We start from the raw sequence: 22,323 nt of genomic DNA, 5'->3' as shown, positions 1-22,323 counted from the left end.
CAGGCCTGAGCCCCCCTGGCTTTCCCCAGCCGCCTCTGGCTTCCCCGAGCCTTGGGCTGCCTTCCCCGAGGCCTCCCCGACTTCCTCGGGTCTGCCGGCTGAAGGCCCCGTGGTGGTCAGTAGCCCCCCACCCCCCCACCAAGGGCCTGGCCCGGGGCATCTACTCCCGTCGCCTGTTCAAACACAGCCAGTATCTTTGCCCAGTACTTCTCCAGACTAAGCTAAAATTAGATAGATGTAAAGTAGTATCTATGCTTATAATACATTAAATAATTAAAGTAGACGAAGGGGTATTCCTGCTAAGAGCAAGCCCACCTCTGGTCAGTTTCAGGTTCGCGGTGGATCTTGCAATAGGAAGAGCAAACGCTGATTTTTTTTTTTTCATGTCTAGGATACATTTAGATCGTAAGAGCACAATTTTATACCCCCAAATGCATATCTCTTGTTATAGCTCCATGAAATAAGTGGAAGGGAGGAGGAAGGATATATCTATATCTCTATATCTGGATCTGCGCAGATAAGAGAGGGGACCCCCAAAACCGGACATTATTTATAAAAACGAGTGTATTTATTCTTACGTGTTTAAACTTCAGTCACCTTCAAAGTACTCTCCGTTTGATGCAATACACCTATTGAGACTTTATTCAATGCTTAAGTCAGTTTTGAACTCATCAATTTTGATGCCTTTTAGTGCTTCTGCCATTTTTGGTTTCACCTCTTCCACTTGTGTATAACATTTCCCTTTGAGGACTTTTTTCATCCGAGGAAACAAACAAACAACAAAGTCGCTCGGGGCAAGACCAGGTGAAGAGGGAGGGGGGAGGCACAAGGATCGTGCCATTTTTGGTCAAAAACTGCTGAACACTCAACATGGTGTGTGTAGGTGCGCTCCCCCACAAGATTCAAAGAAGCCAGATGCAGACTCTCACAACCACGCCAGCTGGCACACTGATGTCCATGGGTTCTTAGAACACTTTACCTAGCCAGGGAAGCCTGTGCTACAAGGGGCCCACTGTCCAAAAAATAATTCCGTTTATTTTGGGGGGGGTCCCCCCAATAGATAGATCTTCTCCCACATCAGTTTGATATAAAGATTTGAGATAAACAAAGCTTATATATGTAAGTACAGCAAATGGGTACTAAAAATGTTTGTCAGTTATGTTCCTTATGGAAAATAATTATGTTCTTTATAATACAGCATTGACATTAAAGGAATAAATTTTTGCAATCCTTTGCTGATGATACTACTGTGCTCTGTCTGGTTGAACACCCAACTCTAGATTCAAACCCCCAAATGTTTCAGTAAGCATCTAAATAACACAGCTTCTTAACATCTAGGGGGATGGGATCATTACCATTCCTTTTGAGAATGTTCCCAGAAAAATGCACATATATACCAAGTGTTGAACACAATTCAAGGGTTTCTCAGATCTTTGATCTCCCACTCTTGTCTCCTTCCTTTTCATTTCCATTTTCCTTCCCTTCTCTTTGAACAAGACCTTCCCACCACAACACCCTTTTTATTTACTTATTTGTATTCCTCACAATCTTCTTAATCTTGTTTACTTGCTTGCTTTTGTATTGTCTATGTCTTCCCAGGAGACTATAAAACTTCATGAGGAAGGGGCCTTGGCTGTCTGGTTCATTACCCCATCACCTTAAAACTGTGTGGGACATGTAGTAGAATTACACTCAGTAGGTGAATAAGTAAGATTTGTGCAGGCCTTATTCCTTGCAGCCTCCTTGGAGGTTTCCCTTCTAGGCCCTCTCCTCTTGGGCTCTCAGCAGACCTGCTCAAATGCCTTCCCAGCACCTAAAGAATAAAGTCAAATTCTGCAGCCAGCCTTGAGACTTCTGCTCATCACCCTCCCAGTGCCTACGACAAGTCAAGCACATCAGATATTTTACAATTTTTCTAAACACTCTCCTTCAGGACATACATCATTTTTCACTTTTCCTATAATAGTGTCTGCTTTTTTCCACTTACCTAGGTAAATTCTAGTCAGTTCTAGCTCACAAGTCATCTTTCCTGACTACTCAGGATTCTCCAAAATTTCTATTTCAAGTTATAATGTTTTATTTCTAATCTCTAACTCAGTTGCATTATAAATATTCACTTACAATATTGTAATCACTATCTTTTCAACACCTTGAAGCTGAGCTCTGCCCTTAATCTACATAATAGAGTGCCTGGTAGGTACTGTAGTACTCAATGAATGTTTGAATTAATTTAATTACTGCAAGAATAATATTTGCTAGAATGTATGGTGTGGTTACTATATGCCAGGTATATTGCTGGACATTTTATACGAATTAGCCAGTTTAAACTCCTAACAACTAGTGAAGCAGGTACTTACTACTAGTTATTCCTATTGTATAAATGAGTGATCTGAGCCTTAGATATATTAAGTAACTTTTCCCAACTTATAGTTACTTGAAAAATAGTGAATTGGAATAAATATTGGGTGGGGTTCATGTATTCCCAGTTAACACTTTCTATAAATATATCCAGCTGGGAAATTTGTCTCCCTTCTTGAAACAGAGATGTGTGTGAATTCCATAGATCTGGCTTGCACATCTCTCATCTTCCTTGCTTTATGTGCTGTTCATGCTTTTTCCTTTTGTGTCAGAACTTGAACTGATTCCTGACTCCTGAGAATCCCTCTGGAGATTTGTCTTCCATAAACACATCTTCTAGGATTCTTTATTTTTCTTGATATAACATTCTAAAAATCTTCCTTTCCCTACAGACTCATGGGGTTGTAAATAAAAAAATAATTTTTAAAAGTCTTCCTTTCCCATTATCATCCTCACTTGACTGTTCTTTCTTTCTCTGAAGACTTTTTTTTTTTTTTTAATTTTTAATTTTGAGTCCTAGTCTCACTGTTTCCCAGGCTGGAGGGCAGTGGCAAGTTCACCACTACTGCAGCCTCAACCCGCTGGGCCCATGTGATCCTTCCGCCTCTGCCTTCCAAGTAGCTGGAACCACAGGCATGTGTCACCATACCCAACTAATTTTTTGATTTTACTGTAGAGATGAGGTCTCACCGAGTTGCCCAGGCTGGTCTTGAACCCCTAGACTCAGGCAGTCCTCTTACCTCTGCCTCCCAAAGTGCTGGGATTGCAGGCTTGAGCCACCGTGCCCGGCCTCTCTGGAGACTTTTGAATGCTTTGACATCAGCGTCAACACGATGGCTGGCCTCGTCCTCGTCACCAAATGGGAAAGGTTGTGGTGTGTGTGAGGGAAACAACTAGGAGAATGGTACCCTCTCCAAACCCTGGGGTCTGGCCTGACTCTAGCTCAGTCTTGGGAATTGGACAGTGGGTCATTTCCCACAGTAGCTCAGCTGTAACATTCACCCTTGACCCAGGAAAATGCATCTTCCTGCTGGCCAGCTCACAGCTATACCCAGGGTTCAGTTTTTAGTGGTAACCTCAAGATTGCCTTATTTTAAAACTATACCCCTTTAGCTAATCCCAAGTGAAAAAATCATTATTTCAAAAATGAAGTAGGATAAGTAGATGCCCTCTATCTCATGGCCTTTAGCAAGCTCTTACGTTAATTATAAAGGAGGTAGTCTAAATAGAAGGAAAAGAGGGTAAGCCAGTCACTTAATAAGTCCAGTAAGCATGCCTCACGGCCCACTTGGTTTCTCCTCTTATGACAGAGGTGACAGTATCGACTACTACATAACTATTTTGGGAAAGCACTATGAGGGCCCTCTGAAGTTTTGCTGAAAAATCAGCTCTCAAATGGTGACATGTTTGAGTCAGAATGAAGAAGATACAACAGAAATTATCCATTTTTATGCTTAGGTTCAACAAAGTCTGGACAGCTGTGTAGAAATATGATTAGACAGAAAGAGTATGATCTAATAATGTTAATAGACTGAGGGGGAAACCCAGCAAGGCCTGTCTGTCTAGATTCTTCTTGGTCTCTCTGAATAGCATGCCTTCCTTCTGGGTAAAGGGCAGGACCCTCTCTGGAATGGGAATATATGACTTAAAATCAAACAAGTTGGCCAGATAATTTCTTTTTTTCTTTTTTTTTTTTGAGTTGGAGTCTTTCTTTATGGCCTGTTTTTACACAGAAAGATGGAGGGAAAGTTACAGTAATGTTTTTAGGTTTTATGACTTGCTTTGGGGAAAAGGGATTCTGTTTTCTACAACCGCTTTGGCGAAGGATTTTAATTTTTGTGGATAGCCTTAGGGGGGAATGGGACTGAAAGACAGAAGGGCAAGAGAAAATCAGAGTAAAACTTTTGCTTCTGAGGCTGTTATTGAGGCTTTCGTTTTGGGGTGTTATTTTCTGAACTTCAACAATACCTTAACATACATTCCTTCCATTGTCCTGGGTTATGCAAAGAGATGTCAGTAGCAACATTTCTTAGTTTCTAATTATTCTAGAGGGAAAACACTTCTATTTCAGTCCACCTCTTTCAGTCTCTTTCGCGTTTTGGTATTACGCATGCATTTGTTCCCATATCCCTTTATTTTTCCCTTCAGTATTGCCAAGATCATGGCTGGTCATGTACTACAGCAGAATCTTGTTTAATGTGGTAAAAATATAAACATTTTCAAGAGTCAGGACAATATTTTCTAATCAATAATAGGCATTTTTGTTCTCAAATAAGATGCTAAGTCAGTGAGAAACATTTCAATTCATTTTGGACAACGTGTATTTAGCATTTGGTTTGGCTATCTAGTCTTTTTTTCTTTCTCTTTTTTCTATTCCCAGCAACTGCTTTGTCTTTCAGCAGCGGCTAATTATATCTATCCTGAATTAGGATTCTATTTCCGTGAGCATTCATCTTAAATATTCAACTATCTTATGTTTGTATAATTCTTTTTTAATAATATCTATGAAATATTTCTAATTTAAAATTTTAAAAGTTAATTTTTAACACTTTGCTTCTACAGCAATACCTTATCTGAGAGGCCCCTGTTTTGTTCCAAAAACATAAGAAATCTTGTTTAAAAACTCTTCATTCCTAGAATGAATGTGATAGCGATGCATATGAACATATTTCCAAAAGGAAGCAAGATAAGCACATATATCAGTAAGTTATACATCTGCATATGTTGCAGCTAGCACTTTTGAATAAATTCTCAATCATATGTTTTCTCCTTTATTTTGATTTAAGACTAGATTTCTGCAGTTTGAATTGCTTCCTAAATCTTCCCATCTTTCAAATGCCCAAACTCTATAGTTACGTTTTTCTAGCCTTATATTCCCAATCCACTTTGATTTTTGGTTTCAGTTTCAGTATCACAACTTACTTTCTGGTGCCAGGTAACATGTAGCTTGGATCCCCTCTCTGGTTGTGGGGACCCTCCCACCTCATCTGCTGTGAACGGAACACTCTCTTTAGAACACTTTCTTTAAGAAACCTGGAGATGATCTTCTCTCTCTGAACATTACTGAACACCTTGCCTTCTGGAAGCCGGCTGATCTTGTTACATCCACCATGGCAGGGGGTCAGAGAAAGGTGCTCAGGAGACATGGTTGCCCTCTTAGGGATAGAAAAGGAACTGCCTTTTACCTAAGGTTGTGAATAAAAGATAAGCCTAACTAGGAAAGCAACCCAGAGCCCTCCAGTGGCTACGCTGCGGGAACAACTTAGTCAACAGCATACTGCTAGCACCTAAGCAGGCTCCTGGCCCTAGCAACTCTCAACACAGCAAGAACATCACGCTGTCTTGGAAGAACTCTCCCTAATCTCTTCTTGGGAAGAAAATAATAATGTATTAAAAACATGGTTTTGCAAAGGTAAATATATTCGTCATCGAAGGATAGAATTGGAGATAAGAGGAATACAGAACAAGATACAAAATGAAAGCATTTGTTCCATCAAAGAAAATGGGTACCATAGACTGAGGCCTGGATAGCTCAGATCAAGATCACACAGCTAGTTAGCAGCAGAATATTTGCCAGCCTTCATTCAGGACAGTTAACTCCCATTCTAAACAATGTGCACACCAAGTTAGAAAAAATGAAGGATGTTGATTCCTAGAAGAAACATTACTCATTGCAGAAATAAAATTATCTGATGGTTTATTTTAAAATAAAATTTAATAATTGTAACCTGCTTTTCATTTCGGCCAAGGTCAACATGCTTCAAATAACTAGAAACATTCCCAGTTGTTTGCTATTTAGAGCAACGATTAAGAACACGTGGGTCAATTTATATGGAGTGTAAATAGTCACATTTTATTTTATTTTATTTTATTTTAAAGATGTGGGTAACAGTTAAGAGTCACATTTCAATAGGTCATCTCCTTAGCATACTGAATGACTTGAAACATGGTTTGTTCTTTCCTGTTTTTATAAATGAGGGTTTAAAGGAATACACTCAACATAGCTTGGAAGAAAGAACCAGGGATGTGTCTTTCAGATACCAGAATATTCTACCTCCTTCACCCCTACCAATTCCTTTCTCTCTCCAAAAACACCCATAAAATTATAAGAATCACAGTGTATTGAAGTGGTTCTTGTTAGTTCTTTTTTTTTCCTTTTCTTTTTAATTTTTTTTAAGAGATGAGGTCTTGCCAAGTTGCCCAGACTGGTCTTGAACCCATAGGCTCAGGCAATCCTCTCACCTCGGCCTCCCAAAGTGCTGGGATTATAGACATGAACCACCACGCCCGACCTGGTTCTTGTTAGTTCTGTAACATATTTTAAATGTTTTCATTTAAAGTATACCTTTTTGTGTATTTTTTAAAGTTTTACTTTTCAAGTTTGCATGTTAAAAATTAAGAAATGAGATTTTATATCTGCTGCTCTGGACATTCATGTATCATATGCTGTAATCATGATGCTTTCATCATCTTGGCCAAAAGTTTTTAAGTTTGGTAAAAAGCTGTTCACCAACACCAGCTTTTGCTATAGCGTGCTGGGCTCACCTGCCCTCTCTGCGTCTCACTATTCTGCAGTGTGGTTACCCAGCAGGTTCATCAAGATAAATTATGAGGAAGCTGGCACCACTAATGGAGCATGCTGACATTAAGGAGCAGCTATAATTAACTCTCTTATTTGTATTTTTATCCCAAATCTGGGAGTAGTTCTTGGCAGCTCAAGTATGGTTGTTTGTTATTATTTAGTACTTCTATCATCCTCTGGTCTTTGGTCTATAATGAAGAGTGGCTTTTTACTAGGAAAGCTAGAGTTGAAAGCTGTTTTTTGGGTTTTTTTTTTCAAGTTGGAGTCTTACTCTTGTCACCCAGGCTGGAGTGCAATGACACACTGACAATCACTGCAGCCTCGACCTGCTGGGCTCAGGTGATCCTTCTGCCTCAGCCTTCAAAGTAGCTAGACCTACAGATGCACACCACCACGCCTGGCTAGTTTTTGTGATTTATTGTAGACACGAGGTTTCACCAAGTTGCTCAGGCTGGTCTCAAACCCTCAGCCTCAGGCAATCCTCTCACCTCAGTCTCCTGAGTCACCAACGCCCTGCCAGTATTTTTGTTTTTTACTTTGTTTCCTGTTAGTTTGGAGAGGAGAATAAGAAACAATTTGGCTTCTTACCTGTGTTAATCTTGACATTTCCTCAGTTTTGGACAATAGAGCTCTTTCCTTGGTTCTGGTGAGGACAGTGCTGATACAACCATTCTCTCTCAGGGCCTCATAGGTCCATGGGCCTTAATTATGTGCACGCAGCATGCAAGGCCTCTACAAAGTGCCAGATGGAAAAGTAACACTGGATGTGTGTACGGTGGCTTTCCCTCTTCCCTTTAGGAAAGCCCTCTGTTTTCCTCAGAAATTGTCTATGTCCAGACAGAAAACTGGAGTTTCTGCCAAAAATCCCTGAGAGACTTGGCAGAATATTTTTAATGAGGTGGCTTCCTTTGCTTTGAAGATGCAGGATGAGCACTCAGGGTTCTAAGCCAGTATCTGTTCCATTGTGACTCTCAGAATGCGAAGCAGTCAGAGATCAGAAAGTAGGGTCCATGTTTACCCTCTTGGGAAGGAGGAAAGCTTGGAGGAAGAACAATTGCAAGGGAGTTCATTCATCATGTTCTTGATTTGTTCTTCTCTGTAACTCAGTAGGTCATCATGGAAACAGCCAGCAACAATTCTAGTATGTTGAAATTTCCACCACTTTATAAATGTCAAGAACCGAAAAACTATGCCCAGCCTGAAGTTCTCTGTCACACTTTTGAGATGCTGTCTAACCTGCACAAGCTGCTTCCAAATCATCTGATTGAGAAACTTCATTCCTACAAGAGTGAAGAGGACCAAAAAAAATGTATGTGGGGCACGGGTGGGTATGAACTCTTTTTAGTAAGCACACGCTTTTATCTTGAAATGAACTGCCTTTTCTTTTAGCCAGGAGTAAGAACTTACTCTTTGATTACTCGTGATTAATTACCTCATGACTAGTTCTTGAGACCCATTTCCCCATCAGTGGACTTATGGGCCTACTCTGGAATTTATCCTAATGTGCTGACTTAGCCAGTGCTTCTTCATGTTCCTATTGTTTAAATAGTCTTTTATGAGTCAAGATAGATCTTTCTCTCTTCTTTAGGCAGAACATACCTGTGGAAAGATGGAGAGGGTACCGAGTGGGAAATGTCACTACATTTACAATATAAGCTTGAGATACAATTTTAAGATTAGGGAGAGAAACTCCAAGTGGAAGGTCAGATTTTGAACTTTGTTCCTTTGCTCTTTTTCCTATTAATCTTTCCTTCTGTTGCCACAATTATACTACCCCAGAAAGAAGCTAGGTATTTTATTTCCTTCTGAGGATTATAAGCAACCTGTACTTTTGGCAACTTCTGAAATTTGGTCAGGGTAGTAGATAATTAGACTGCTTTGCAGCATCAGGTGAATGCTTTGCCATTTGTATCCTGATTAATCTCTCCTAATATTCAGATTACATAACAGATAGCATAAAGAGCACTTACTAATCATCAAGAAAAATATAAGCAACCTAATGGAATAGATAAGTGCGTGGACAGGCAATTTACAAAAATTTAACTAGAATTCATCAATAAGCATGAGATATTGTTCAAACAATATCAATAATGACAAATATGTTGAAAGGTTAATACCCTCACATGCTATTGATGGCATGTTAATCAATTTAGGCTTTTTAAAGGATACTCAGAAAGTCTTTGTCTAAATTTCAAATGTATGTTATTGGCATCTTGGAGTTGCCAGGTAAGCAGAAAATAATTTTCTTCTTTCTCTCAACTCCCGTTTTTGACCCATTCTGTTGATTTGCTGTTCCTCACCCTTGGATGAAATTATAAGCAGATCTCATAGCTTTCCTGGTTATATTCAGAAAATTAAAACTCTACTCTGATATCCAAACCCTAAACTTTCTTTCATTTAAAAATTTCTCTGCTCCCTCCTGTTCTGGCCTGATCTAGACTCAAACTTGGAGAAGGCATAGCAGTATGGGGGATTTCTTTACTGTCTTGCTCCAGCTCCTCCCTCACTGACCTCTGTTAGGTTAACAAAGATGAAAGTGGGAGGGAGGAGAGGTGAAGAGCTGAAAAGCTTTTTTTCTTTTTACTAGTAAACTCTCAGGTTGTGATCTGGCATTTGGGCCTTCTAGGAGTGACTATCTCCTGGGACATTTGTGTAAGTCCTTTGGCGAGTTCTCATGCTGGGGGCTCTTTTGTACAGCCCTCTGCAGAAATGTTCCCTCCTCCATCCCCACCTGTTTTAGTTCCTTTGGGCTGCTATAACAAAATACCATAAACTGGGTAGCTTATAAACAGCATAGATTATAAGCTGATAGTTCTGGAACTGAGAAGTTCAAAATAAGGCAGATGCAATGTCTGGAGAAGACTTCCTGGTTCATAGATGGTATCTTCTTGTGGTGTCCTCACATGATGAAAGGAATGAGGGGTCTCTCTCAAGGCTGTTTTATATAAAGGCACAAATCCATTCATGAGGCTTCCACTCCCATGACCTAATCACCTCCCAAAGGCCCTGCTACATAATACCATTATTTTGGAGTTTAGGCTTTCAACATATGAATTTTGTAGGACAGTCACATTCGGACCATAGCACCACCCCTTCTCCAGCTTTTGAATGGTTCACCACCATCCTACTTCGACTGATCACCTTCCAGATGTGACTCAAGACTTCTTGAGTCCTATTCAATCTGGCTCAAAAACAATTACAGTTGACCCTTGAAAAACACATTTGAACTGCACAGGTTCATTAATATATAGATTTTTTTTCTATAAATACATTGGAAAACTTTTTGGAGATTTGCAACAATTTTTTAAAAATTTTGGCAGTTTTCCTTTTTAAAAATTTTTTTAATTTTAAAGATGTGGAGTATAATTCGGGGTTAGGTATACTAATGTTCATTATGCAGGTACCCTTGCTGACGAGATGAGCTCCCTGCCCCCTGGCAGTTTCCTGTTATTGCCATCCCTCCCCACCCTCCCCTGGCAGTTTCCCGCTATTACCAATCCTACCTCCCTTCCCTGGCAGTTTTCCACTATTGCCAATCCTGCCCCTCTCTCCCCACGCAGTTTCCCACTACTGCCAATCCCTTTCCTATAGTATTACTATAATTGTTCAAGATCCACTTATGAGTGAGGACATGTGGTCCTCAGTTCTTTGTTTGTGATAGATAACACAGTTTTATAGATTCTAAGTCCATCCAAGTTGCTGCAAAGTTCAAAATTTTGCCCTTCTTTATGGCTGCATAATATTCCATTGTGTATATGTACCACATTTTTTTTTTTTTATCCGGTCCTCTTTTGATGGGCAGCATGTGCAAGTATCTTTTTCATAGAATGATTTCAGTTCCTTTGGGTATATTCCCAATAGGGGAATTGTGGAGTCGTATGGAAGGTCGATATTTAGATCTTTTAGGAGTCGCCAAACTTTTTTCCACTAAAGTTACACCAGTTTACACTTCCACCAACAATGTAGAAGTGTTCCCTTTTCACCACATCCTCACCAGCATCAGTTGTTTTCGAGTGGATGATGGCCATCTTGACTGGAATTAGTTGGTATCTCAGTGTGGTTTTAATTTGCATATCTTTGATGACTAGTGAGGTTGAATATTTTTTCAAGTATCTGGGTTAGGGTTAGGGATTAGGGGTTAGGGTTAGGGTTAGGGTCATATGTCTTCTTTTGAGAAGTGTCTATTCATATCTTTTGCCCACTTTATAATGGGGCTGTTTGTTTTTTTCTTTTCAGCACATTTGAGTTCCTTGTAGATCCTAGATATTAGACCTTTTTCAGGTAGAGAGTTGGCGAATATTTTTTCCCAGTCTGTGGGCTGTCTCCCTGCTCTCTTGATAGTTTCTTTCACTTGGCAGAAGCTTTTCGGTTTGATGAGGTCCCACTTGTCTATCTTATCTCTTATGACATGAGCACTTGAGGTTTTGATCTGGAATTGGTTGCCAGTTACAATTTCCATATGGTGTCTCCTGCATTTTCTTAGGTTCTGATAGTTTGAGGTTCTACATTTAGGTCTTTGATCCATTTAGAGTTGTTTTTTGTGTATGGTGATAGGTAGGGGTTTGTTTTAACCTTCTCCATGTGGTCAGCCAGTTTTCCCAGCACCATTTACTGAATAAATTCTCCTTTCCCCAGTGGTTGATGGTGGAGGTTTTGTTGGTTGAGAAATTGAGGTTTTGCTTCTGGAATCTTTATCCTGTTCCATTGGTTTATATGCCTGTTCTTGTACCAATTACAGACTGTTTTGATTATTGTAGCTTCATAATAAAGTTTAAATACTGGCAGTGTGATACCTTCCACTTTGTTATTTTTTGCTGAGGATTGTTTTGTCTATTCGTGGTCATTTATGTTTCCATATGAATTTCTATATTGTCATTTCCAGGTTCGAGAAGAATGCTCCTGGTAATTTAATGGGCATTGCATTAAATCTGTAGACTGCTTTTTGTAGGATGGATATCTTAACAATGTTGATTCTTCCAATCCATGAGTATGGGACATTTTTCCATTTGTTTGTGTCATCTTTGATTTCTTTGAGCAGTGGTTTGTAGTTTTCGTTGTAAAGGTCTTTCACTTCTCTGGTTAGTAAGATGCCATTTTTTGTGGCTATTATGAATGAGTGTGTGCTTTTTTTTTGGGTTTCTGTTTGTTTATTGTTGGTGTATGGGAATGTGATTATCTTTTTTTTTTTTGAGTTGGAGTCTCACTCTGTCACCCACACTGGAGTGCAGAGGCCGCTCCCAGCCACCGCCTCGACCTGCTGGGCTCTGGAAATCCTTCCGCCTCAGCCTCCCAAGTAACTGGAACTACAGGCATGCACTACGACACCCGGCTGATTTCTGATTTATTGTAGAGATGAGGGCTCACCAAGTTGCCCAGGCGGGTCTCGAACCCGCGGGCTCAGGCAATCCACTCACCTCAACCTCCCAAAGGCACATGATTACAGGCTGAGCCACCGAGCCCGGCTTGATTATCTTTTGCACATATATTTTATACCCTCAGATTTTGCCAAAGTCCTTATCAGTGCAAGGAGGTTTTGGACAAATCCGCTTGGGTTTTCAAGAAACAGAATCATGTCGTCTGCAAAGAGGGATAACTTAACTTCTTCTTTTCCTATTTGGATATTCCTGATTTCCTTCTCTTGTCTGATTGCTCTAGCTAGGACTTCCAATATTATATCGAACAGGAGAGGGGAGAGTGGGCATCCTTATCTTGTTCTGGTTTTCATGGGAAACGGTTCCTGTTTTTGTTGGTTTAGCAGTATTGGCTATGGGTTTCTCGTAGATGGCTCTTACTATTTTGAGGTATGTCCCATCTATGCCTAGATGTTCAAGGGTTTTTTATCGAGAAGGGATCCAGAATTTTATCAAAAGTTTGTTCTGCATCTAATGATATAATCACGTGGTTTTTGTTTTTACATCTGTTGATTTAAATTTAATTATACTCATGGTCTTGCAGATGTGGAACTAGCCCTGCATCCTGGGGATGAAGCCTGCTTTGTAATGGTGGATGATTTTTGAGATGTGTTGTTGGATCCAGTTTGCTAGAATCTTGTGGAGAATTTCAGTATCTAAGTTCATCAAGGATATTGACCTGTAGTTCTCTTTCTTTGTTGGATCTTTACCTGGTTTGGGTATCATTGTGATGTTAGCTTCATAAAATGATTTGGGGAAAGTTCCATCTTTCTTGATCATCCAGAATAATTTCAACAGGATTGGTGTCAGCTCCTCCTTGTATGTCTTGTAGAATTCTGTTGGAAAGCCATCTGGTCCAGGGCTTTTTTTGTAGGTAGTTTTCTTATGACAGTTGATTTCCTGGGTTATTATTGGTCTATTTAGGGTCTCAATTTCTTCTTGTTTCAACCTGAGGAGGTTGTGTGATGTCAGAAAGTCTTCCATTTCATTTAGGTTTTCAAGTTTGTTTCCATACAAGTTTACATAGTAATCTCTGATAATCTTTTGTATTTCTTTGGGGTCAGTTGTGACTTGATCTTTTGTATTTATGATTGTGCTTATTTGGGTTTTTTCTCTCTTTTTCTTGATCAGTCTAGCTGGAGGTCCATCAATCTTTCAAAGAGTGAGCTTTTTATTTTGTTCATTTTTTGTATTGTATTTTTGTCTTCTGTGTCTCGAATTTGGGCTTTTATTCTGGTGATCTGGATTCTACTGCTGAAGTTAAGGTTTTGGTGGTTTTGCCTTTCCGGCTTCCTTAGGTGATTTGTTAGGCTGTTAACTTATGATCATTCCATTTTTTCATGTGTGTTCATAGATATATGAACTTCCCACTTAGTACATGCTTTCATGGCATCCCAGAGATTTTAGCAAGATGTTTCTTCATTTTCATTTGTTTTTAGGGATCTCTAAATTTCTGTTTGATTTCCATGTTGACCCAGGAGTTGTTCAGCATCATCCTGTTTAGCGTCCATGTCTTTGTGGGTTTTGGGGGAACTTTGTTGTTGATATTTATTTTTATTCCCCTGTGGCCTGAGAATGTGCATGACAGTATTTTCATCTTATGAAATGTGTTTATGCTTGATATGGCCAAGAATGTGGTTGATCTTAGAGTACATTCCATGTGGTGATGAGTAGAATGTATATTCCATGGTTGTTGGGTAGAGTGTTTTGTGGTATCAATTAAATCCATTTGGTCAAGTGTCATGGTGAGATTCTGGATCTTCTTGTTGATTTTTTGTCTTATAATCTGGGGTTCTTGGTGGGGTATTCAAGTCCCCAGTTATGATAGTGTTAGAGTTAATATATATATTTTTAGTTTACCTAGAAAATGTCTTATGAAAGTTGGTGCTCCTGTATTAGGTACATATATGTTTAGGATGGATAGTTCTTGTTCATGGATTGAACCTTTTATCATTATGTAGTGACCTTCTGTATCTTTTTAAATTTTTGTTTGCTCAAAGGGTATTTTTGTCTGATATTAAGAGTGTAATTCCTGCATTCTTTTTGTGTTCGTTTTACCTGAAAATTTGTTTTCCATCCTCTTACTTTGAGTCTGTGAGTATCCTTTCTGGTGAGATGAATCTCCTAGAGACAGCATATTATTGCATCCTGATGGTTTATCCAATTTGCCATTTTATGTCTCTTCAGTGGTGCATTTAGTTCATTCACATTCAGGCTAATTATTGAGATGTAAGTGTTTATCTCTGTCATGAGGTTCTTATAGAGTTTGTTGTTGCTGCTGCTGTTTATTTGTTTGTTGTCTTTCTTTTGATTTTTTTGGTTCATTTACATGTGTTTTCAATCTTTTCTCTGCATTCTTGGGAGGGGTGTGGTCTATCTTTTTTTTTTTCTTTCTTCTGTGTTTAATACTTTCCTAAGTGTTCTTGTAGAGCTGGTCTGGAAGCAGTGTAAACTCTTAGGGATTGAATGTCTGAGTAGGTAATTCTTGGTTGAAATTGTTTATGTCTGAGTAATTTGAAGATTGGACTCCCATCTCTCCTATCTTGAAGAGTTTCTGTCGATAAGTCTGTTGCTATTCTAATTGGTCTTCCCTGATAGGTAGTCTGACCTTTCTCTCTTGCTGCCTTTAGGATTTTTTTCTTTTATGCCAACTTTGTGTGGGCAAATTACTATGTGTCTAGGAGTTGGTCTTCTCATTTGTTGTCTTGCAGGGGTTCTCTGAATCTCTTGTGTTTGGTTGGTTGCATCTCTGATGAGATGAGGAAGTTTTCTTGGATAATTTCATGGAATGTTTGTTCCAGGGTGGTCTCTGTCTAGCTATCTGCCTCAGGGATTCCAATTAATCTTAGGTTCAGCCTCTTGATATAATCGCTCATCTCTTGGTGGCTTTGTTCTGTTTTTAAACTTCTGTTCTATGCTTTTAACAGTTTGGGTTAGTTCCATATTTTGGTCCTCAAACTCTGAGATCTTTCTTCTGCATGGCTAATTCTGTTTTCCATGCTTATCAGTTGTTATTTATTTCATTCACTGTATTCTTTATTGCTGTTATCTCAGTTATCAACTCCTTCATTCTTTCTTCTTGTGTCTTCTCATTTCTATTTATTCTCTCTATTAATATCTTGATATCTGGGTTTGTGGTATGAGACCAGTTATTCTGGGGGCTCTTCATTGTTTGAGTTTCAAAGCCTGTATTCTCAGTTGTTGTCTTCCCAGGGGTTTATATGAGACCCATATTCTTCCTTGGGTTTTTCTTAATTTGTATACATTTACCCCCTCCCTTTTTTTAACCTCTTATTTAATTCTGTTGTTCAGTGATGGGGGATAGCTTTCACTTCTGTTTGCTCAATTGCCTATTCTTCCTTATGTAGAGCCTCTGGCTTTGTTCAATTTTGAAGCTGGACTGGGGGTGGGGGGCTGTGCTTTTTGCAGTTTTGAGATTTGATTAAGGAGGGAGCTGTAATTTAGAAGCTATCTGCAGATCCAAGTATCTGCTGACAGGTGTGTGGGTCCCTGGAACCCACTTCCCACTGCCTTACAATCTGTCCATACAGTGGGGGTGTATGTTTGCCCCAAAAGTAAAATGAGATAAGAAAAAGGAAATTAATGGAAAAGGAAGGAGGAAGATGAAAGGAAGGCAAAGAGAGAGAAGAAGAGGGATAACAGACAGGTGCACAAACTAAGGAATAATCAGAGAAACAAACAGACTGAAAACACACAAAAAAACAAAAACATGCAGACAATCCTACAAACAACAACAAAAAAAACCCTGTTGATGTACTTGCCCTCAAAAATACTCATACACAAACAGATAATCTAACAAAACAACATGAAAACACAGAAACAAACTAAATATAAAAACGTAAAAAAGAAAAAAAAAACAGAAAAAGAGAAGAAAGTCAAAACAATAACGAAAAACAGGCCAAAAAAGGAAAACAAACAAACAAACAAACCTCACTCTGTGGCCATTTCTGTAACTCCAGGTTCTTTTCCCAAGCATTACCACCACTTTTGGCTGCTGCTGCTTTTGGCTGCCTCCACTTTTGGTGGCCACCATGTTAGCCAGAGGCTCCAGTCTCCAGTCTGTCCCCTCTGCTTTCAACTCAGGCTGATGGGGTTGCTCTCGGCATGGGTCAGATGCCCCATTGACTACTGGGTTGGATGATGGATCAGATCTGAACTCTCCTGACTCACCTGCTGCTGCTACAGCTGTCAAGTGTCTCACTCAGATCAGATGTGTCTGTGCCTGTTCCAGTTTGGGGGAGGGAGTCTCTCTCTGAGTCCGATGTTTGATCCCAGAGGGATACAGGGATAGCCTCTGGATCTCAGGTCGGGGGCTGGACAGAGGTGGGCAGGGCAATGCAGTTCTCTGCCCAGTTCAAGGACAAAGAAGATGGTGCCAGTCAGTGTCTCCTCACTGGTGGCAGGGCTCCATTCCAGAGTTCCATGTCCTGTCTTCTCTACAGTCCCTGCTGCTAGTGTCCAGCCTGTTGCTGTAGGTGATAGTATGGGCCAAGTGCCAGGTGGTAAGAAGCAGCTGTTCTCTGCTGCCTTCTCTCAAGAGAGCTCTGAGAATGGCAGACAATCCTGTGCACCAGGGGCTTCAATATCAGGGTGGTGGTGGGTTACAGTCACTTTCAGAGGAGAGTCCTGGGTGCATGAACCCGAGTCTCACCTCAGACAGACTTTCACTTGCCCACTGGCACACAACCACTCACACAGAGAGTTTTTGTTGGTTTTTTTTTTTTTTTTTTGCTATTTATTTTTCCAGTTTATTTTGTAATGTGTATACATTTATTTTTTTAAAACATATTTTTTATTTTAAAATTGTGGGATACAGTTAAGGGTTAGGTATACAAATATGCATTGTTCAGGCACCCTTGTTGATAAGGGGTGTCTCCCATCACACACAGAGTCTTTATGGACACTCACTTTTACACTCACACTCTGGCCAGTTCTGTCACTATTTTGCCTCTCTCCCAATTGTAAAAAAATTGTAAACAAGCCACATAGCCTAGAAATCATAACGTTAAAAGAAAAGCAAAAGTTAGGTATGTCATGAATATAGAATATATTTAGATAATAGTCTATTTTATCATTTATTACCAAAAAATATAAGCAAACCTATTATAAAAAGTTAAAATTTATAAAAACATACATACACAGACCATACTTGGTGCCATTTCATAGTCAAGAGAAATGTGAACATCCATAAAGATGCAGTATTAAATCATAACTGCATAAAATTAACTGTGGTACATACTGTACTACTGTAATCATTTCGAAGCCACCTCCTGTTGCTATGCAGTGAGCTCAAGTGTTGTGAGTATCCATTTAAAACATAATGTGGCCTGAGCCCATGGGTTCGAGACCCGCCTGGGCAGCGAGACCTCATCTCCACAGTAAATAAAAAAAATCAGCCGGACGTGGTAGCGCATGCCTGTAATTCCGGCTACTTGGAAGGCTGAGGCGGAAGGATTGCTGGAGCCCAGCAGGTCGAGGCTGCGGTGGCTGGGAGCGGCCACTGCACTACAGTCTAGGCGACAGAGTGAGACTCCAACTCAAAAATAAATAAATAAATAAATAAATAAATAAATAAATAAAACATAATGTGATACTAATCATTTCTGTGTGAGAATTCATCTCTCCCACAAATTGCATATCCCAGCAAAAGGTGATCTTGTGGTTCTTGTGTATTTTTCCATCATGTTAATGCAATACTGTAAGTCTTGAATACCACCATGGGACCCATATGAAGTACCACTAGTGATGCTGGAAGTGCTCCTAAGAAGCAGAGAAAAGTTATGATGTTAAAGAGAAAGCTAGCCGGGCTCGGTGACTCAGCCTGTAATCCCGCGCCTTGGGAGGCTGAGGTGAATGGATTGTCTGAATCCGCAGGTTCGAGACCCGCCTGGGCAACTTGGTGAGACCTCATCTCTACAATAAATCAAAAAATCAGCCAGGCGTGGTAGCGTGCTCCTGTAGTTCCAGCTACTTGGAAGACTGAGGTGGAGGGATCACCAGAGCCCTGCAGGTAGAGGCTGCTGGGAGCGGCCACTGCACTGCAGTCTGGGCAACAGAGTGAGACTCCAACTCAATAAATAAATAAATAAATAGATAGATAAAAAATAAAGAGAAAGCTGAATTTCTTGAAGTGCACCATAGAGTGAATGCTTGCCCTCCATTTCAGACAGATGATTCAGTTTGTAAACAGGAGGTTGGGGAGAGGAAATGCTATAGTACACAGCACTGCCACAACTCTGCCTAAAGAAATCCTCAAGTGTCTTAGAGAATGCTTGGCTATTTCTTATATAGATGGGTATGTTACACATAGATGGTATCTGGAATCCATCAAATTCTTCTCAGACTTTAGGGTCTTGGACAAATCTGAGACAACAGAAGAACTCATATTTTCACATTCTGTTGTTTATGCACATTTTTCAACTCAACAATTCCACTTCTAGTTGTTACCCTACAGAAACACACATTCCTTTGCACACAGTTGCATGAACATGGATGTGCATTGAAGCCATGTTTATAATGGTGAAAAATTATAAATAGCCTAATGTCATTCAATAGTGGAATGATTAAATGAACAGATATATTGTACTGTGGAATAATATGAAAAAGAAGGTTTACCTTAAACTATCTACAATGCATACTGTATAGAGTTTTAATAAACAAATTGCGAAAGAAGGAACAAAAGAAAAACAAAAACCATTTATGCCAAAATAAAGCTGTATATTTGTATGTTCAAATATGTATTTAAAGGCATAGCAAAGAGTTCTAGAAGGAGAACTAGCAAATTCAGAGCTATGGCTGCCTCTGGAGAAAAGAGAGAACTTGAAGAAGGAAGATAGAGGAAATTTTTCCTTTTTACTTTCCCTTCTTACTTCTCTGAGTTGTTTAATTTTATTTATTCTGATGGACATCTTTTCATGTATTGTCTTTATAAATAAAATGAATTTTAAAATAAAAATGCAGTGTTTATGTGAGGTTGAAGAAATGGGTTTTGACTTTCTAGTAACATTCTCAATTGATTTGGATTGTGCTCCCTTAGCCTCCCAATGTCGATGCTGATGAATGCTGATACACTTTTAGAAACTGGTAGCTCTTGCCATGTAAAACTACCATGCAGCAGTGAGCTACCTTTGTCTCAGAGGTGCTTGTGTGCAGTGACGCTTTGTTATTTAAACAGGTGCATGATGCAGCTGAGGTGGATGGCATTAAGGGGGAAGAAATGTGTTCTCTGAGACCCCAGTCAGTGCCTCCACCTGAGGCCAGGTCCAATCACTGGGGGCACGTTGGCCTTTGAGACACTGAAAGTTGGCTTCATTTCCAAAATTCCACTTCCAATGTGTGATGATTATCTTGAAGGTGCATCCTAAAAAGATGATTCTATTTCCCTTTCACCTGTCAGACCATGTCTTGCTGCTACTGGGTCTAAAGGTTTCCTTCTAGAAGATGTTTTTTTAACCTTAAAAATAGATTTTGCTCATTTCCCCACCAACCTTCTCTTCATCTGCAGGATGCTTTGCCTGTATTAGACTTTATTGGTTCCCCAGAAAAGAGTACATAAAGAAAGAAAGAAAAGGAAGTAAACATCTACAACTAAAAACTTAGATTTTTCTTCTATATTTATTTATTTTTGAGTTGGAGACTCACTCTGTCTCCCAGACTGGAGTGCACTGGCACACTCCCGGCCACCGCAGCCGCGACCTGCTGGGCTCTAGTGATCCTTCTGCCTCAGCGTTCCAAGTAGCCAGAACTACAGGCATGCACTACCACACCCAGCTAATTTTTTATTTATTGTAGAGACTAGGTCTCACCAGGTGGGTCTTGAACCCACAGACTCAGGCAATCCACTCGCCTCAGCCTCCCAAAGTGCTGGGATTACAGGCTGAGCCACCGAGCCTAGCCTTTCTTCTATATTTAAATGTGAAGTTAAATCATAACAACATCATCAAAATGATAAATGAGGAGCCAACATACTGCATAGTTTAGATATACTGCAGTTCAGACAATTGTCTCCAAAACATGCAAAGCCTTTTGTGCTTTAAAAGCCCCTACAAGAGTCATTCTTTTTCCTGCACTTATGCCCCAGCCCAGCAGCATGAGGGAGGTTCCTCTGAGATCCTGGGATTTCACTGGTCTTATGATATTTACTACATTCCACCTACCAGTTCCCAAAATGACTTACTTGCACCAAATCAAATAGGAAATTTGTAGGAATGGGAGAAAGATTGAAGCTTTTTTTAATGGGTTTTAATGCTGAAGAAGATACTTCTTTTGGTTAATTACTGCTTTTTCCCCCCAAAATACTTTGATATGTTGTTGGTGGGGGACGTGCAGGGAGCAGAGTAAGTGGGCTTGGGAGGATACCCAGAGGGCAACTCTCAGAAGCAGCATGTTTGGTTTTCACACCACAGTTCCAGGCTGCCAAACCATGACTTCATTAGGAACAAGGGAGAATGTGATTATGAGGTATAAAAGTAATGATCACCTCAGAACCTAAAGTTGAAAGTGACCTATTTTTACTGTCTTTGGCACACATGCGTGCACACACACAACTGGAATACCTGTTTATATATATCTTATCTACGTTGATTTGTATTAAATGTGATTATCAATTCATCATGTATTTCATTCTGCACATTAACATAAGAAGTAAAAAAGGCCTTCAAGCAGCTTATAGTCCGGTAAGTCCAGAATTTCATCTATAAATTTATAATCAATATTATCTTACTTCAGGTAATTTTTTGAGGAGTCCCTTATTATGTTTTCTTTTAAAAACCAGAACACTTGCTTATAATGTCAAATAAAGCTGGCACTGAGGTCCAATTAAATATCCAAAATGAGTTCCGAATTGTCTCATTTTGGTGTGCAGTACTAAAATATAATTATTCATACTAGAGAATGTGAGAATTGATTGTTGCTTTAAAATTTGCTCCCTTTCTCTCTCTCTATTTCTCTTTCTTTTTTTTTTTTTTTGAGTAGGAGTCTCACTCTGTCGCCCAGGCTGGAGGGCAGTGGCATGCTCCCAGCCACTGTAGCCTTGACCTGCTGGGCCCAGGTGATCCTTCCGCCTCAGCCTTCCAAGTAGCTGGAACTACAGGCACACACCACCATGCCTGGCTAATTTTTTTGATTTATTGTAGAGATGAGGTCTTGCCAAGTTGCCCAGGCTGGTCTTGAACCCCAGGGGCTCAGGCAATCCTCTCAGCCTCCCAAAGTGCTGGAATTATAGGCATGAGCCACCACACTCGGCCTCTCTTTCTAATTTAATCTTAACTGCTTACAACTGATTTGAGATAGGTTACAATATTTGAATATGTGTGTGCAGCAAAACAATAAAAAAATTCATTTGAAGCAAAAAAAAAAAAAAGGATGTTACTAATTACCTGAATTGAGTTAAATTCATTCAGTTGAAAGTAAAATTCAGCTTTGAAATTCTGACAACTGTAGAAAGCCCCATTCTATGCACTGTGAGAGCTTCCTCTTACCCCAACTGTGTGATCTCCAAGCTAACTAAACTGCTGCTAAGGGCAGTGTTTGGAGGTTTTCCGGCAAAGCCCTAGATCACCAGGCAGGAGCCCTATTTTACAGTGCTATTCTTGATCCCCTTGGAGTAGTTTTGAGACCTCTAAGAATCAATCTATTAGATCACATAATTATCATAGTTAGTCAGATTGCTAAGCTAATTGAGCCCATTCTTGGCACTTCAGCTCTCTGCCCTGTACTGTGCTGTGTGAGGGACTATCAGCGGTTCAGTATGAGGGAAATCAGTGGGAGTTGTGCCAGTCCCAAACTAATTCCTATGCAGGGTCACCCTGAATCTCTTTGAGGCTCAGGTTCTCTTACTGTATTCGACTCATGACAGTTTTCTTTCTTTCTCTTTCTTTCTTTCTTTCTTTCTTTCTTTCTTTCTTTCTTTCTTTCTTTCTTTCTTTCTTCTTTCTTTTTCTTTCTTCTTTT

General features: G+C 39.8%; 1 protein-coding gene across 1 annotated transcript in view; it reads left to right on the top strand.

Moving 5' to 3' along the window:
* The first annotated feature begins 8,056 nt into the window (after positions 1-8,056).
* Positions 8,057-22,323, top strand: part of CUNH6orf201 (chromosome unknown C6orf201 homolog) — a 16,484-nt gene continuing 2,217 nt past the window's right edge. The window contains exon 1 of the mRNA XM_008054042.1: positions 8,057-8,249. Coding sequence (XP_008052233.1) covers positions 8,057-8,249 — 193 coding nt within the window. The remainder of the gene's footprint in view (positions 8,250-22,323) is intronic.

Source organism: Carlito syrichta, unplaced genomic scaffold (genome assembly GCF_000164805.1).
Source record: "Carlito syrichta isolate Samal-C Ts95f unplaced genomic scaffold, Tarsius_syrichta-2.0.1 Scaffold77358, whole genome shotgun sequence".
In the NCBI taxonomy this organism is placed as follows: Eukaryota; Metazoa; Chordata; class Mammalia; order Primates; family Tarsiidae; genus Carlito; species Carlito syrichta.
The sequence above is the reverse complement of the archived record's forward strand: the minus strand, read 5'-3'. Positions and strand labels throughout refer to the sequence as shown.